The sequence below is a fragment of the Salvelinus alpinus genome, chromosome 37 (genome assembly GCF_045679555.1).
Source record: "Salvelinus alpinus chromosome 37, SLU_Salpinus.1, whole genome shotgun sequence".
NCBI classification, from domain to species: domain Eukaryota; kingdom Metazoa; phylum Chordata; class Actinopteri; order Salmoniformes; family Salmonidae; genus Salvelinus; species Salvelinus alpinus.
This window is the reverse complement of record NC_092122.1, coordinates 8,838,339-8,856,443: the sequence shown is the minus strand read 5'-3', so window position 1 is coordinate 8,856,443 and position 18,105 is coordinate 8,838,339. Positions and strand designations below refer to the sequence as shown.

The 18,105-nt window shown below is 43.4% G+C and overlaps 1 protein-coding gene across 1 annotated transcript in view; it reads right to left on the bottom strand.

Annotated features, from left to right (window-relative positions):
- The window catches only part of ttll12 (tubulin tyrosine ligase-like family, member 12), a 42,441-nt gene that overhangs the window by 5,818 nt on the left and 18,518 nt on the right, over positions 1-18,105 (bottom strand). The window contains exons 11-13 of the mRNA XM_071386718.1: positions 7,482-7,563; positions 7,194-7,262; positions 3,911-4,049 (exon numbers count right to left, since the gene is read on the bottom strand). Of these exons, the coding sequence (XP_071242819.1) occupies positions 3,911-4,049; positions 7,194-7,262; positions 7,482-7,563 (290 nt within the window). The remainder of the gene's footprint in view (positions 1-3,910; positions 4,050-7,193; positions 7,263-7,481; positions 7,564-18,105) is intronic.

Genomic DNA, 18,105 nt, shown 5'->3' with positions numbered 1-18,105 from the left:
TAGGTATGTGTATGTACAGTGGGGAGAACAAGTATTTGATACACTGCCGATTTTGCAGGTTTTCCTACTTACAAAGCATGTAGAGGTCTGTAATTTTTATCATAGGTACACTTCAACTATGAGAGACGGAATCTAAAAATCCAGAAAATCACATTGTATGATTTTTAAGTAATTAATTTGCATTTTATTGCATGACATAAGTATTTGATACATCAGAAAAGCAGAACTTAATATTTGGTACAGAAACCTTTGTTTGCAATTACAGAGATCATACGTTTCCTGTAGTTCTTGACTAGGTTTGCACACACTGCAGCAGGGATTTTGGCCCACTCCTCCCTACAGATCTTCTCCAGATCCTTCAGGTTTCGGGGCTGTCGCTGGGCAATACGGAGTTTCAGCTCCCTCCAAAGATTTTCTATTGGGTTCAGGTCTGGAGACTGGCTAGGCCACTCCAGGACCTTGAGATGCTTCTTACGGAGCCACTCCTTAGTTGCCATGGCTGTGTGCTTCGTGTCGTTGTCATGCTGGAAGACCCAGCCACGACATTTACATTTACATTTAAGTCATTTAGCAGACGCTCTTATCCAGAGCGACTTACAAATTGGAAAGTTCATACATATTCATCCTGGTCCCCCTGTGGGGAATGAACCCACAACCCTGGCGTTGCACGCGCCATGCTCTACCAACTGAGCCACACGGGACCATCTTCAATGCTCTTACTGAGGGAAGGAGGTTGTTGGCCAAGATCTCGCGATACATGGCCCCATCCATCCTCCCCTCAATACGGTGCAGTCGTCCTGTCCCCTTTGCAGAAAAGCATCCCCAAAGAATGATGTTTCCACCTCCATGCTTCACGGTTGGGATGGTGTTCTTGGGGTTGTACTCATACTTCTTCTTCCTCCAAACACGGCGAGTGGAGTTAGACCAAAAAGCTCTATTTTTGTCTCATCAGACCACATGACCTTCTCCCATTCCTCCTCTGGATCATCCAGATGGTCATTGGCAAACTTCAGACAGGCCTGGACATGCACTGGCTTAAGCAGGGGGACCTTGCGTGCGCTGCAGGATTTTAATTCATGACGGCGTAGTGTGTTACTAATGGTTTTCTTTGAGACTGTGGTCCCAGCTCTCTTCAGGTCATTGACCAGGTCCTGCCGTGTAGTTCTGGGCTGATCCCTCACCTTCCTCATGATCATTGATGCCCCACGAGGTGAAATCTTGCATGGAGCCCCAGACCGAGGGTGATTGACCGTCATCTTGAACTTCTTCCATTTTCTAATAATTGCGCCAACAGTTGTTTCCTTCTCACCAAGCTGCTTGCCTATTGTCCTGTAGCCCATCCCAGCCTTGTGCAGGTCTACAATTTTATCCCTGATGTCCTTACACAGCTCTCTGGTCTTGGCCATTGTGGAGAGGTTGGAATCTGTTTGATTGAGTGTGTGGACAGGTGTCTTTTATACAGGTAACGAGTTCAAACAGGTGCAGTTAATACAGGTAATGAGTGGAGAACAGGAGGGCTTCTTAAAGAAAAACTAACAGGTCTGTGAGAGCCGGAATTCTTACTGGTTGGTAGGTGATCAAATACTTATGTCATGCAATAAAATGCAAATTAATTATTTAAAAATCATACAATGTGATTTTCTGGATTTTTGTTTTAGATTCCGTCTCTCACAGTTGAAGTGTACCTATGATAAAAATTACAGACCTTACATGCTTTGTAAGTAGGAAAACCTGCAAAATCGGCAGTGTATCAAATACTTGTTCTCCCCACTGTATATATGTGTATATGTATGCATGCGTGTATGGATATATATATTTACCCCAAAAAATATGGGGGATTGGAAATGATGCAGACAATTACATTGGAAGTAACATTCTTTACGCAATATTAAGCTGATCCACCCCCCAAAAAATAAAAATCAATGACAGAATGACATAAACTCTGTGGAAAGTCTAAACGTCAGAGGTATCGGATTCACATGGAATTGTTGTTTAATTCAAATGTTTGAATATGAAATTATTTGTGAAGAGATGAAATGTAATTTTAGCTTCCAAATGAGAGATTTGGGTTTTCATAAGCTTGGCTTCTGTTCAACCAGGGGCCCGCCCCTGTGAAGAGACATGGGTTATAAACTTTTCAGACACACCCCTCTCCCTCCACTATAAAAGCCATTGACAAAAATATAACTTCCTGTTCCGGGTACATTTAGGATGACGATCCGATGTCAGAATGGTTCAGATAATAACTAAGCCAACATCAGCATGGACTTTGGTTGTAAATGGTATGAACTTTGAACTCGTATTCACTACAGAAGTGATACCTCCTAGCCGTTGAGTTGGCAACAGCTGCTACAAACGCAGGTTAGGAAGGACAGTCAGAGTACCCCGTCTACTACACACGACGTTACTCCAACGTATCCAGTGACCACCAGAGACATTCTTCAAAGGACAGAGGACTCGGGTTGGCGATACGGTCTTCCATCTACCACCAACCTACTGAAACGCAGCTCAGAGTAAATATTTATTGCATTTTCCTTCTTCAAATGGGCGGTAATTTAGAATGCATAAGATACTGTATTTACGATAACACAGCTTCGCCTATGTTCCAGTCTCCCGCTCTTTCACTAAAATCCCACCCCTTTTCTTTGTGTAACAAGCTGTCATATCTATTCTGCCCGCTAGGGACGTTTTCCTTTATGACGGCACTTTGTGATCAAGTTATGATTTAATTGTGTATGTGTGATTAGTTAGGTATTTAGTAAATAAATAATTAAGCCCAATTCTGTATTGCTGATTCAACTTGTTAGCCAGGATTTTTGCAGATAACCAAGGATTTACCACTTTCAGATGAGACTGAATAAAATGACGATTAATGTGACTGCTATGGATGTAAAATATTACTAAATCTTTAAGAGTTTATTCGGAAGATAACAGCTCTATAAATATTATTCCGTGGTGTCCCTCTCTAGTTAATTATATTTACATGATTAGTTCAATCAGGTAATATTAATTACGGAGAAATTATTTTATAGAATAGCATGTCATAGCAATTAATCTGGCATAGCCAAAGACACGACAGTAGCATCTGGGTGACCTCATCCCCATAAAGCAGAACTTGGTATCCTAGGTGACCTTCCTGAGGCCGATAGCTGTAACTCAGCTATAGGCACATTCAAATGATAGTTTAGTCTGTCCCAGAGGGTGGAGATGTTTTGACCAGGGCCTAGGCACTTGGAGAGCGAACAGAGATAAGATGAGTGGTTTGTTCTTCAGTAGATAGGTACAGACCTTCGAGGAACATGTGTCTATTAAACCTTTTAAAACACTAAAACGTGTTCACTTTATCTTTTTATCCAGCATTTTCCACACCTTGAATTTTTTTGTATTATTCCCAACAAGCCCCATTAGCCATACAGTTTTAGGTCTGTAAATGTAGGGACCCAACGAATAAAGAGTAACAACCTTACGCCAATGCATGTGTTACTTTACACAAAAATGTTTTATGCAGCTGCTGCTGGTCCTCCGCTGCTCCCCCTCCTTTCCTTACAACGGTGGTACCATCCATCACAGTACCATTCATCACAATGCTTACTACCATCACAGTACCATTCATCACAAGGCCTCATTTATCAATCACGCGTAAGCACAAATCTGTGTGTAAACCATGCGTGGGATCATTGCCACTCAGTGGGAGATTATCAATAAGAACGTGGACAATAACAGTTAGCCTATCTATTATTTGAGACTGTAGCCAGTTCAAGGCCAGACTAGCTGTCCTCCTGTTCCCAGTGTACACAGTTAGCCCATCTTATGAATGTGTGAGGAACTCAGTGAGGTATGTAGTGCTCTCACACGTAGAAGTACAGAAACATACACATGATAAGTACACATTAATACAGCCAGGCCTCACCTCTGTTCCCAGTGCCCCACTTGAGCATAAGGTCTACAGCGTAGATGGCCCGGGAGGAGGGGTAGGCACAGAAACCGTAGGGGGCCGGCCGGGACGAGGCTGCCTGGAAGAGCTCTGCAAATGCCTTGAACGCCTCTCTCTGAGAAGAGGAGAGAGGGGAGGGGTGAAGTGTGAGAAGGGGGTAGAGAGAAAGAGGAGGTAGACAGAGAAGGATGAGAGGTCAAGATAAGGACAGAGAGAAAGAGAGAGGATGGGAGTAGAGAGAGAACAGTAACACAACTGTATTACCTACAGTGTCGGGGGTAATGCATTAAAGTTTCCAGTTTTATTAGTCGTTTGTACAGGATACACATTGTCTACACCGTCCAACTAAATGCTTACTTGCAGGTTCTTTCTTGACAATACAACAATAACAAATAACAAAAGAGTACGAACAAAGTAAATGGCAGTAGAATAGAACAAACATTTTAGCATAAGTATAATACAGGAAGGCACAATTTATAGTCCAATATTTACAATTGTTTTGGGTAAGGGGTGATTGGGGGCAGGTGTTAGATAAAGGTGTTAGATTACTTTTGTGATTAACGGAGTAAAATAATTTTCTCAAATTGGGTAATATTATGAGTTACTTTGTCAAACAACACGTATGTTACTTTCAGAATCATCTCTGTACCGGGAGTGTTTCCATGATCCGATCTCAACTCGTTTCCTCATTTAGTTCTCTAGCGAGCGGAGAAAGGCTGTTTGGAGAAATGTCATGACATCTGCTGTCCATAGAAATGTACAGATTGCGCACCTCCAATCTTTGCCATTGATTGCTTCTGAGATCGATTTAATTATTACTCTCGCTATTTCAACATATATTTTCCCCATTCTACTACGCTTGACAAGCAGTTCCCTTATTCCACCACTTGGCACTGTGCATACACATGGCTGTGTATACATTATCACACTCAAGCAAACATTCATATTGATATCATCACTTTGCGTGGAAATCCCATGCATGGTTTACACATAGATTTGTGCTCACGCATGATTGATAAATGACACCGCTGGGGTCTTTAGGTCACAGGGAATACACTTCTCCAAACAGACGTCCTTGAAAAAGCACACAATTTGCTGGAAGATATTGGGGATTTTCCAGTACATGTGTTATGCATCTTAGAGTAGTAAGCAGAATCCATGTGAATATGCAATGCTGGATCAGCACAGGCCTAACCATTCTGGGTCATGCCTGGTCTTGTGAAGGCCATTGGACATACGCATTAGTTAATCATTTATAGGCACCAGAAGACATACAGTGGGGAGAACAAGTATTTGATACACTGCCGATTTTGCAGGTTTTCCTACTTACAAAGCATGTAGAGGTCTGTAATTTTTATCATAGGTACTGTGAGAGACAGAATCTAAAACAAAAATCCAGAAAATCACATTGTATGATATTTAAGTAATTCATTTGCATTTTATTGCATGACATAAGTATTTGATACATCAGAAAAGCAGAACTTAATATTTGGTACAGAAACCTTTGTGTGCAATTACAGAGATCATGCGTTTCCTGTAGTTCTTGACCAGGTTTGCACACACTGCAGCAGGGATTTTGGCCCACTCCTCCATACAGAAATAGATTATTTCCCCAACTAACTAATCTCAACACTGATTATGTAACAGAGCTACAGAGTAAAGCCGAGTATATGCTACACAATTGATCAGTTCTAGACACATTTTTGAGAAGGGAGAAAATCTGCCTATGTTGTTGCCTATACGGCCGGCACCGACGCGCATTTAATGTCAGCCGGTCAGAGACCCAATGTGAGGGTTACCGATCTAGTCTTTGAGCAGTCCCAGACGACCTGATATTTTCAAACATTTTTAATTTTATCTGCACAAAATCTTCAATGCTCTTGTAGTGTGACAATTTTTGAGAACGATGTTCAGCAATAGCCAATGAGAGCTCACCAGAGAAGACGCCAGTGAGATGATGTCGTTTCACATCACCCAGGAATGTGTAGACTCTGGGGCAGGAGCCATGACTACTACTAGTATGTGTTTGTATTTGCCTTTGTAGGAGCAAAACTCTTGACAATGATTACATTTCCAGTATCCGGACTGACCACTTTGAAGTATTGAGACAGAAACACATGTATAAGGGATAAAACATATGTGAGCTGAATATCTGCTGAGCTAGATAAAGAGTTAAGCATTGGACTACAGTAAAAACAATGTCAGCAGAAAAGACATAGAATTCATCACAAGACATGTAGAAACTGAGTGTCAGCAGGAAAGGTATATGGAGCTGATAACCAGAAATGTAGAAATAGAATGTCAGCAGAAAATACAGAACTAATACTGGAAACAAGTATTATTTTTTGTATATTAACCAGGGCCCCGCCACCATTATAATCTAGACCGTAGCAGATGTGGGCGTTAACAAGCAAGAACTGAGACTGGAAGATAATGGTGGCGAAAGGTCAAGGGGAGTTATTATCCATATAGAGGGAGGTGACTGTTTTAAGGTGTTGTGGAAATATTGACTCAAATATTTGCCCCAATACCGGAACTTGTAAATTCAGTTAGACTTCATTACAAAGTAACAGAGCCGAGCAATTCCATGGAAGAACCGACTTTCTTATCACAGAGCTGTCTTTACAGTTTTCCCTCTTTACAGAACACATAAAGCAGGGGTGTCAAACTCATTCCACGGAGGGCCTAGTGTCTGCAGGTTTTTGGTTTTTCCTTTCAATAAAGCCCTAGACAACCAGGTGTGGGGAGTTCCTAACTAATTAGTGATGTTAATTCATCAATCAAGTACAAGGGAGGAGCGAAAACCCGCAGACACTCGCCCCCCCGTGGAATGAGTTTGACACCTGTGACATAAAGTGTCAGATTGTTACAGCTCTGAAGTTCACAAGCAAATGTTACTCAATTCAAAATGTTGCCTAGATATTTCAACTGAATGTCTGACTGAAAACGTTTATGAGGCTGCTTTGAGCCACAGCTCGTTGTATCGACATTAAATCACATTGTTTTTGCGAGACAGTGTGGTATCGACAATCCTCACAACCAAGTGAAGAATCTTGTAGTGTGACCCCCATTCTGTGCCACATCGTTTAGTGTGCGCACCACTACGTTGGTAACACCCCAACAAAAACAGGAAAGACGGTCGTTTAATGTGAGGCTCAGCGATGTTAGGATGTTCAAAGTCACGTAGTGTCCACCCGTCTTAACTCACACATACAGACAGACATACAGACAAGTGAAAGATTAAAAAGTGTGTGTTTACCTCAACCTCTTTCCATGGATACTGAGGATACTGCTTTTCAAACATAGGTATGAATTCGTCGTAGTGAACCTGGGGCACACAGAGTATCAGATTTAGGGAATGAAGTCAGGTGGTGTGTGTTTGTTGTAGCTGTGTGTATGTTTTTGTGTTGCTGCCTTGTGTGCACGTGTTGTCTTTGACAAGTGTTTGTTTACGTTTCTGAGTGTGTGTGTGGATGCGTTTGTCCTTTTCAGTCGGTTGGCTTAGTCTGCTTTTGATGAAAGCGGGGATTTGCTTTGTCATCATTACCTGTTTGAGCTGGACCCCCTCTGCATAGTTCATGACAGTGAAGTGCTTCTCGTAGTCATCAAAGTGGTCCAGAGAGAAAGGCCTGTGTAGAACAGAGATGAGACCAGCATAAAGCCCCAGGCCTGTATTCACAAAGCGTCTCAGAATAGCAGTGCTGATCTCAGATCAGGTTCCTCTTCTATAAGGCAAAACAGATCCTAGATCAGCAGTCATATTCTGGAAGTCAACGCATCATAGGTGGCATTCATGGGTTGCAGCATTTGACATTCAAATTCTGCCCTCGCTTAAATCTTATGAGCCTCAACCCCCCCCCCCCCCCAAGTCCTCACACATTCTAAAAGATGAGCGACAAACAGAGGCTCTATATGCAGTCTTGTGAGTGGAGCATGTTGATAAAGGGGGAAGTTGTGGTTAGCAAGGCAGCTGGTTTTACTTCTTAAACATTCTAGCTAAAAAACAGGAAGTACCAGATCAACACGGAAGTGGTCGGATGAAGCAGATGCGAGGCCACAATACTTTTTTGCTAGTACAGACATGCTCCGCGATTCATCTGATAACATTGAGGGGTTAACCACAACAGTCAAGTGCATAGATGATGTCATCCCCACAGTGACTAAGAACGTATTCAAACCAAAAACCTTGGATTACAGGCAACATCTGCACCATGCTAAAGGATAGAGCTAACGCTGACAATTAACAGTACACAGACGCATACAAGAAATCCCACTATGACTGCCGACGAGACATCAAAAGGATGCAAAAGGACAATATAGAAGGAAGGCGTTATTGGAGAAAATTCCAGTATATGTGTTATGTTTTTATAAGCTTCACTGTATGCATCTTAGAGGGTTTTACCACATGTAGAGGAAAGGTTACTGAAATTCATTACTTAGTCCAAAGAGTCCATTATAATGTATGTATGTGTCATGGTCACTGGACTAGAGGAAGGGTTACTAGGTTGAAAGTCATTGCTTAATCCCAAGAGGCCATTAGATCTGTCAGTGACCAACTATATGGGCACCAGTGGACACACCCACATTAGGAGTGTGTGTCCGAACTATTTTTTCATTAACACTGTGGTTTCGCCACCAATATAATTGATGCTTGGAAACTAAGGCCAGGAAGAGGGGTAATCAGATATTGTCAAGGTTACGCCACCAATATAATCTAAACACGGACCAACAAGGGGAGCAGATTAAAATGGGCGTAAACATAATGGAAGGAGACAAAGATAATGGTGGCGAGAAGCCAAGGGGTATAGATCATTTACACAAGAGGGAATGGCTATGAATATGATGCAAGGATCAAACTGTATCAAATAAATGTCCCGAGACTGGAAAATCAGTTGCTCTGCAGACCAGCTCGGCTCTATCGCTTTTGTAATAAAGTCTATCTTGATTCCACAAACTCGGAGGTGCTTTGCTTTTTTGAAGGAAACTTGAGGACAATTTTCCAAAACAGTGGCAGGGCTTGCAGACTATAACAGATTACAAAAGTTAACCCAGCCATGAGCTGCCCAGCAATGCAGAACTCCCAAACGAGCTAAATGCCTTTTATGCTTGCTTAGAAGAATATAACACTGTGCCTTGCGTGAAAGCCCCTGCTTTTCCAGATGACTATGTGATCTCGCTCTTTGTGGCCGATGTGAACAAAATGTTTAAACAGGTTAACAATCAGACGGAATACCAGGGTGCATTCTCAAAGCATGCCCAGACCAGCTGGCAGGTGTCTCAGACATTATCAATCTTTCCTTGCCCCAGTCTGTAATACCAACAGGTTTCAAGCTGCTCACCATTGTCCTTGTTCCCAAGGTAACCTGCTTAAATGACTATTTTCCTGTAGCACTCAGATCTGTAATTATGATGTGCCTTGAAAAGGCTGGTCATGACAAACATCAACACGATCATCCCAGACACCCTAGACCCATTCCAATACCGCCCCAACAGATCCACCTGGACAAGATTGGAAATAATGTGAGAATGCTGTTTATAGACTACATCTCAGCATTCAACATAGTCCTCCAAGCTAGCTAGGGACCCTGGGACTGAATTCTTCCCTCTGCAACTGGATCCAGGACTTCCTGACGGGTCGGCCCCAGGTGGTGAGGGTAGGCAACAAACTAACATGGTCAAAGCACACCATGACAGTCGTGAAGCGGGCACGACAAAACCTATTCTCCCTCAGGAGACTGAAAAGATTTGTCATGGATCCTCAAAAAGTTACACAGCTGCACAATCGAGAGCATCTTGACTGGCTGGATCACCACTTGGTATGGCAATTGCACCGCCCTTGACCACAAAGCACTACAAAGGGTGGTGTGGACAGCCCAGTACATCACTGGAGCCAAGCTTCCTGCCATCCAGAACCTCTATATCAGGCGGTGTAATTGCCAAAGACTCCTGTCACCCAAGCCATTGAGTGTTCACTCTGCTACCGTCCGGCAAACAGTACGAGAAAATATGTGCACTGACACCACACCACACACAGTCACTCCCACACAAATCCCCCACACACACTCACTCATTGCTGCAGCAACTCTTTTCTTTATTTTCCTCTTATCATTATCTATCCTGATGCCTAGTCACTTTACCCTGCCTTCATGTACATATCTACCTCATTATTATCTATCCTGATGTCTAGTCAGTACCATTGATCTGGTACTGGTACTCCCTGTATGTAGCTCCATTTGTGTGCATATTTTATATACTTTTACTCCGCATCGTTGGGAAAGGTTCGTAAACGAGCATTTCACTGTAAAGTCGACACCAGTTGTATTTGTCGCCTGTGATAAATAAAAGGTGATTTATTGGTTTCCTACTGGGAAGAAAGAAACCCAGTATGGACCAGCATTTTGTGGTGACCGCCAGCATGACAAACATGGACAAACGAGTGTCGCAAGGAAGCGCCACTTCCTGCAGCAGTTGATGGGAAGTCTAACCTGTTGGCGAAGCGCAGCCAGAACACGTTGTAGGAGTAGAGACGTAGAGGCTGAACGGAGCGCAGCAGCAGCACGTAGCGAATATCAAACTTCACCATCCCCACCTCCTCCCTCTCAAACAGCACTGGATCCTCCAGGTACTTACACACCACCTGGGAGACACACACACACACACACACACACACACACACACACGTAGGCGTAAATACACACACCAACAAATAGGCTAGTCAACACACAACTTCATTTAAAAAGGCAACATCTAATTGCTGTGTTCACTTCATAATGTGATGTTTTGACTGGATGTGTATAGGCATTATGGTTCTCTCCGAGGTTTGCCTTTGGCTAACACCTGTGGTGGAATTCTAACTAAAAGAAGAGACGAGATGATGTTAGCAAAAATGGAACAATTCGACAATCACTCAAATAGCTCAGAGTTGAAAATCCCAACGAACAGAGTTCTCTCTCCTTTTACAGAAAGTACATCCTCTTATCCGTGTGACAGTTAGCAGATGTGCAGAAACAGGGCCCGGGGAACAGAATTGTAAAAAGTAAATTAGCTCATCTGTGCAGATCAAGATAGCCGATATCGCCACCATTCCCTGTAATTCCCACATAGCTAAAATCCTGCCGATCGTAAACAGAGGTCACAAACCGCAGTCACACTTAAACGGCACATAAATCTGTACGCTCAGATTTATTACTAAGTCAAACAAGCAAAAAATACCAGCATATAACAATGGACAAGTACAAAAATTGCATAGTATGTCTAATTAAACAACATAGTATGTAATTCATCTCCTCCACATACCAGTGTCTAAAGCCACGGTTCATCAACGGTGACTTGAAAACAGTTAGTGGCTGTGATAGGATAATTGAGGATGGATCAACATTGTAGTTACTCCACAATACTAACCTAATTGACACAATGAAAAGCAAGCATTTACAGAATAAAAATATTCCAAAACATGAATCCTGTTTGCAACAAGGCACTAAAGTAACCTAGTGGTTAGAGCGTTGGACTAGTAACAAAAAGGTTGCAAGATCGAATCCCCGAGCTGACTGATAAGGAAATTATATGTTTAAGGTAATGACTAGAGTATTCCACCCGGTCACTGTATAATTGAGTGAAATGTATCAGAATTATAAGACTAGAATTCTCTCATGTGTGTGCATAGGACAAATTAAGACTTTACTATTTAGCAATGTAGGCGAGAGTGTGTGCATAGGAAATAGTGACAGACAGCTTGTGACCACTGTGAAACTGATAATAGGAAGGAGGTCTCCCCACCCAGAAAGGGGAGAAACAGTTAGGCTTGCAGTAGATGATGTAACATGTTGCAGGATATGATAAGCAATGTATGTGTTGGAGAAGACTTGTAAATAGCATTGACAGTGTTAAAGAAGAGGGGCATTTATAAGGGGTATGGTATATGGTATGACCAAATGTGAGGTATAAAAGGCTATGTCCTTGTATGATTTTCAGAGCTCTCTGAATAAAGAACTTGCCTTTTGCAGACTTCTGGGACTTTGTCAAATTCTTCTATTAACCGGGGCCTTACAACCCACGGGGAATTGGTCAAAGTATATAGTGAGTTTTGAGTTAATATCATTGGAACTAGAAATTCTCGTGACACTGACAAGGTAAAAATCTGTCATTCTGCCCCTGAACAAGGCAGTTAACCCACTGTTCCCCGGTAGGCCGTCATTGAAAATAAGAATTAGTTTAACTGACTTGCCTAGTTAAATAAAGGTTAAAAAAGTATTTTTAAAAAGGAATACCAGAAAAAATTGTCCTGAATACAAAGTGATATTTCTATTACTCTATATTTCCGAGCACAGCGGTGGCTGCATCATGTTATGGCTATGCTTGTAATCATTAAGAACTGGGTTGTTTTTCAGGATAAAAAAAAGAAATGGAGTAGACCTAAGCACAGGCAAAATCCTAGAGGAAAACCTTATTCATTTACATTTACATTTAAGTCATTTAGCAGACGCTCTTATCCAGAGCGACTTACAAGTTATTCAGTCTGCTTTCCACCAGACACTGGGAGATTAATTCCCATTTCAGCAGGACAATAACCTAAAAACACAAGGCCAACTCTACACTGGAGTTGCTTACCAAAAAGAGACAGGAACATTCACTGAGTGCCTAGTTACAGTTTTGACTTAAATCTACTTGTGAGCACTAAAGTGTGAGTAGTGCAAAGTGACATCATTTAAATGGCATTGGGAAAGAGATGGCTGCACTGGGTGCTAAGGGTTACAAGCATGTGTGAATGGTACGCTAATATGGCCTCAATTTGCCTTTTGTTGGCCCGGAGACCCCTCTGGGCTCTCTGTTGGTGATAGTGGGGTAGGGAGGGCTTAACGGCTTTGATCATGAGGCCATCTGGACCGGGTCTCAGAGGGGTTTAAGATAGGCCTGGAGTTTTGTGTTCTAAGACAGAGAAGACTGGTGTTAATATTTAAGTCTGATGTAGATAGATAGATACAACTGCAGGGGGTTAAATTAGGGGGTTAAATTAAATTAGCATGCTTTTCCATAATTGTTCTTCCACATGACCATGGTGTGTATGGCCTTTGGCGTGCTCGCTCTCTGTCTGATGTAGTCTAGGTTGTTGGTGGTGTGTGTGTTACCTTGGGTGTGCTCTCTGTCTGATGTAGTCTAGGTTGTTGGTGGTGTGTGTGTGTTACCTTGGGCGTGCTCTCTCTCTGTCTGATGTAGTCTAGGTTGTTGGTGATGTGTGTGTGTGACCTTGGGTGTGCTCTCTCTCTGTCTGATGATGTAGTCTAGATTGTTGGTGATGTGTGTGTGTTACCTTGGGTGTGCTCGCTCTCTGTCTGATGTAGTCTAGGTTGTTGGTGATGTGTGTGTGTTACCTTGGGTGTGCTCTCTCTCTGTCTGATGATGTAGTCTAGGTTGTTGGTGGTGTGTGTGTGTTACCTTGGGTGTGCTCGCTCTCTGTCTGATGATGTAGTCTAGGTTGTTGGTGATGTGTGTGTGTGTTACCTTGGGTGTGCTCTCTCTCTGTCTGATGATGTAGTCTAGGTTGTTGGTGGTGTGTGTGTGTTACCTTGGGTGTGCTCGCTCTCTGTCTGATGATGTAGTCTAGATTGTTGGTGATGTGTGTGTGTGACCTTGGGTGTGCTCTCTCTCTGTCTGATGATGTAGTCTAGGTTGTTGGTGGTGTGTGTGTTACCTTGGGTGTGCTCGCTCTCTGTCTGATGTAGTCTAGGTTGTTGGTGGTGTGTGTGTGTTACCTTGGGTGTGCTCTCTCTCTGTCTGATGTAGTCTAGGTTGTTGGTGGTGTGTGTGTGACCTTGGGTGTGCTCGCTCTCTGTCTGATGATGTAGTCTAGATTGTTGGTGATGTGTGTGTGTGACCTTGGGTGTGCTCTCTCTCTGTCTGATGATGTAGTCTAGGTTGTTGGTGGTGTGTGTGTTACCTTGGGTGTGCTCTCTCTCTGTCTGATGTAGTCTAGGTTGTTGGTGGTGTGTGTGTGACCTTGGGTGTGCTCGCTCTCTGTCTGATGATGTAGTCTAGATTGTTGGTGATGTGTGTGTGTGACCTTGGGTGTGCTCTCTCTCTGTCTGATGATGTAGTCTAGGTTGTTGGTGGTGTGTGTGTTACCTTGGGTGTGCTCGCTCTCTGTCTGATGTAGTCTAGGTTGTTGGTGATGTGTGTGTGTTACCTTGGGTGTGCTCTCTGTCTGATGTAGTCTAGGTTGTTGGTGATGTGTGTGTGTGACCTTGGGTGTGCTCTCTCTCTGTCTGATGATGTAGTCTAGGTTGTTGGTGGTGTGTGTGTTACCTTGGGTGTGCTCTCTGTCTGATGATGTAGTCTAGATTGTTGGTGGTGTGTGTGTTACCTTGGGTGTGCTCGCTCTCTGTCTGATGTAGTCTAGATTGTTGGTGATGTGTGTGTGTTACCTTGGGTGTGCTCTCTGTCTGTCTGATGTAGTCTAGATTGTTGGTGATGTGTGTGTGTTACCTTGGGTGTGCTCTCTCTCTCTGTCTGATTATGTAGTCTAGATTGTTGGTGATGTGTGTGTGTTACCTTGGGTGTGCTCTCTCTCTGTCTGATGATGTAGTCTAGGTTGTTGGTGATGTGTGTGTCCAGCCCCCGAGCCAGGTTCCAAGGCTTACAGATCCAATGATTGTCTTCTCCCCTGGAGCAGACACACACCCACAATGACTTTGATGAAAACGTATCACGGTAGTAAGTTATGTCCTATATGAAGGGAGACATCTGATTATCTGAGCTCACCTCCCTTGTCTTTGTTGGTAATGTCTGACAAACTGAGGCAGCTCAGTCTGCAGGTTGAATGTCTCTGGCAGCCACTCGGCCCCCTGGCCTCCCCGGGCCCTCCGCGACACGGCGGAGAGGCAGTCCTTCACTGTGACAACCGTCTCACAGGGAAACTGATTAGTCATAACGTGAGGACGCTCCTCGCTTAACTTCCTGTAGAGAGACGGACAGACTCCGTGTTTGAGGGAGACAGTCAGATTAGGATTATTATATTAGTTTGGTATTTTTCACATCAAGGCTAGGATTGAGAGATCCTAGATGAGTAAGTTATCAATAAATCACTTGTACTCTCATTAGTGGTGTCCTGAAGGCCGATAAGATTGAGGCCAGAGCCCTGGAGACTTCTCACCACCCAAACAGTCTGGAGGCTTATCTCACCACCCAAACAGTCTGGAGGCTTATCTCACCACCCAAACAGCCTGGAGGCTTATCTCACCACCCAAACAGCCTGGAGGCTTATCTCACCACCTAAACAGTCTGGAGGCTTATCTCACCACCCCAAAACAGCCTGGAGGCTTATCTCACCACCCCAAAACAGCCTGGAGGCTTATCTCACCACCCAAACAGCCTGGAGGCTTATCTCACCACCCAAACAGCCTGGAGGCTTATCTCACCACCCAAACAGCCTGGAGGCTTATCTCACCACCCAAACAGCCTGGAGACTTATCTCACCACCCAAACAGCCTGGAGACTTATCTCACCACCCAAACAGCCTGGAGACTTATCTCACCACCCAAACAGCCTGGAGGCTTATCTCACCACCCAAACAGCCTGGAGGCTTTGGTTAAAGTGCCTGTGGTGTGTGTCATTGAGACAGAGAGCAGCCATCTCTGTCCCAATGCACTATAAAATAACTAGAATTTGAAGCCTCTCATCATTTACATGTCACCTAACACTTCTTACTAAGGTGCTCACACTTGGAAGGCCACCAGCGTTACATGTGCATCTGTGATGTCTGTGGTTGACATAAGATATGGGTTGTCGTGAAGTGAGCCCTGATCTTACTAAGACGACACTGCGGCGTCAGCCAAAAGCAACATACCCAGAGAGCACACCAAAAAGCCCACATTGAGTGAAACCCCAACATTAGTTGTAGAAGTGAACAGTAGCAGTTTTGGGAGTTTGACATGGCTTAATATGTCGGGTAGATTCGTCATCGGGCGTCAGTGTGATTAAATGATGGAATAGTGTTTTGGGTACATGTTGAAAGAGTGTGTGTTTGTTCACCTGTAGTCTCTGATGTGGGAGAAGGTCCAAAGAATATCAGCCTCCTCTTCAGTCTCTGTGAACGTGAACCGTGGGTGATGGAGATTGTTTAGAACTTGTCACCATCTCTGTGAACACCCTGCAAGGCATGCACGCAAAGAGGTGTGTGAGCATGATTGTGTGTCACATCTCGGTAATGAAATCAAAATAGACTTGGACTGACTTGAGCACTTTGTCTTTGGGGACAGTATGGGGCCGAATGTCCAGAGGAAGAATCTCCTTGTTCTCCTGTGAAATGGTCTGAGGAGAGAAAGGCAGGGGGAGAAAGAGGTGTTGGCAGTTTAAAATGGCACGCCAGTCTGCTTTTCACTCCATTTAACAAAAGGCACATCTCAATAACTCGTCCAGGTAAGTCATGACATGGCACAAGTGGGGGGGTGGGCCTTTACTTATTTGTTCTCTATTGCTCCTCAAGCAACAGATTTCCATCAGATCAACTCATTGAATGCCCTACTCCATGCAGGTTTGCAGTTGTCTAAAAAAACACTTGTTAACTTTTTTTTTGTTACCCTTTAGTGTGTGTAAATTACTTATACTTGGGATATTGCTTTTCAACAGGATCTTTTTTTAAATTTTTTTTTTTTATAACTTACATAACAATTCACTAGAGGACATATTTAACTGTAGTCAAATGAATGAAATGTTTAACCTCTGCAGGTTTCATGTGTAGACTTTTCACTTATGAACTTCAAGACATTGAGTGAGTCATTCATTGGCTGACTGTATTGACACTAGAAACATGTTCCCGGTCTCCCTACCTCATAGTAGAGATCAGAGGGTTCAGGGGTCAGAGTGCTGACCCCTTCCAAGTCAGCTGGTATCCATGGCAACAAGCGACATCTCCTCACCAGAGGGTTGCTCTCGCCATAAGCATAGTCCCGTGTCACTTCCTCTGGAAGAGAAACTTAGTTAAGAGAGAGACACTGGGGGGAAAAAGGGTTATGGGGACATAGGGGGAAAACGCACGAGAGAAAGAGACTGACCGGTTCATCACACCTAGCCTATAGATTACGTGGACCATTTCTGGCCAGGTTTTGAAGGCATGTAAGTGTGAATACAGGCCTGGGGGAGGAGGGAAAGCTTTTTGTCACTGATGGCCAACTTCAATGGCATCTCCATATATTCAACACCAGTGAGAAGCCTGGAGTCCTACCGTACCACAGCTAAAGCACCTCCCCCAATGGTGTGTGTGTGTGTTGTTGGGTTCTAGTTCGAAATACTTGCTACACTAGAAGTATACATTCTTCATACAGGTATATGTATGAAGAATGTATATGGTGGAGTCAATGGAGGTTGGAGAAGAGCAATGTGCCTGGAAAGTTACTAAGGGAAAAGGGAATAACATTGTTGTGGTCACTGATAAGGGTGAATTAGTGAGGAATGTGGGCTGAGGTCAGGTCAGATGAAAGGAGAAGGAACTGTTTCATTACACACATTACTTAAGTTCCTGCCTAGCAACAGAGATGTATTGGCTGTCTAGATGTGCAATGAGTTGACTCCACCCAATATGTGTACTTGTGTAAACATGACTGTCTTTTTCAGCTGTTTGAACCAGCGGGTGAATAAACTTGGTTTGGAGCTTTGACTAAGACTGTCCGTTAGGTTCTAAATAAAGAGAGTAAAAACGAACAGTGGTAAACATTAGTTCAGAAACTTAATGTAGGTATTGTGATAAGCTGTAGACCACACTATCTACCTAGAGAGTTTATCTGTATTTTTCGTAGCTGTCTACATACCACCACAGACCAAGACTGGCACTAAAACTGCACTCAATGAGCTGTATACCGCCATGAGCAAACAGGAAAACGCTCATCCAGAGGCGGTGCTCCTGGTGGCCGGGGACTTTAATGCAGGGAAACTTAAATCTGTTTTACCTCATTTCTATCAGCATGTTAAATGTGCAACCAGAGAAAAAAAAAAAAATCTAGACCACCTTTATTCCACACACAGATGTGTACAAAGCTCTCCCTCACCCCCCATTTGGTAAATCTGACCATAATTCTATCCCCCTGACTCCTGCTTATAAGCAAAAATTAAAGCAGGAAGCAGCAGTGACAAGATCAATAAAAAAGTGGTCAGATGAAGCAGATGCTAAGCTACAGGACGGT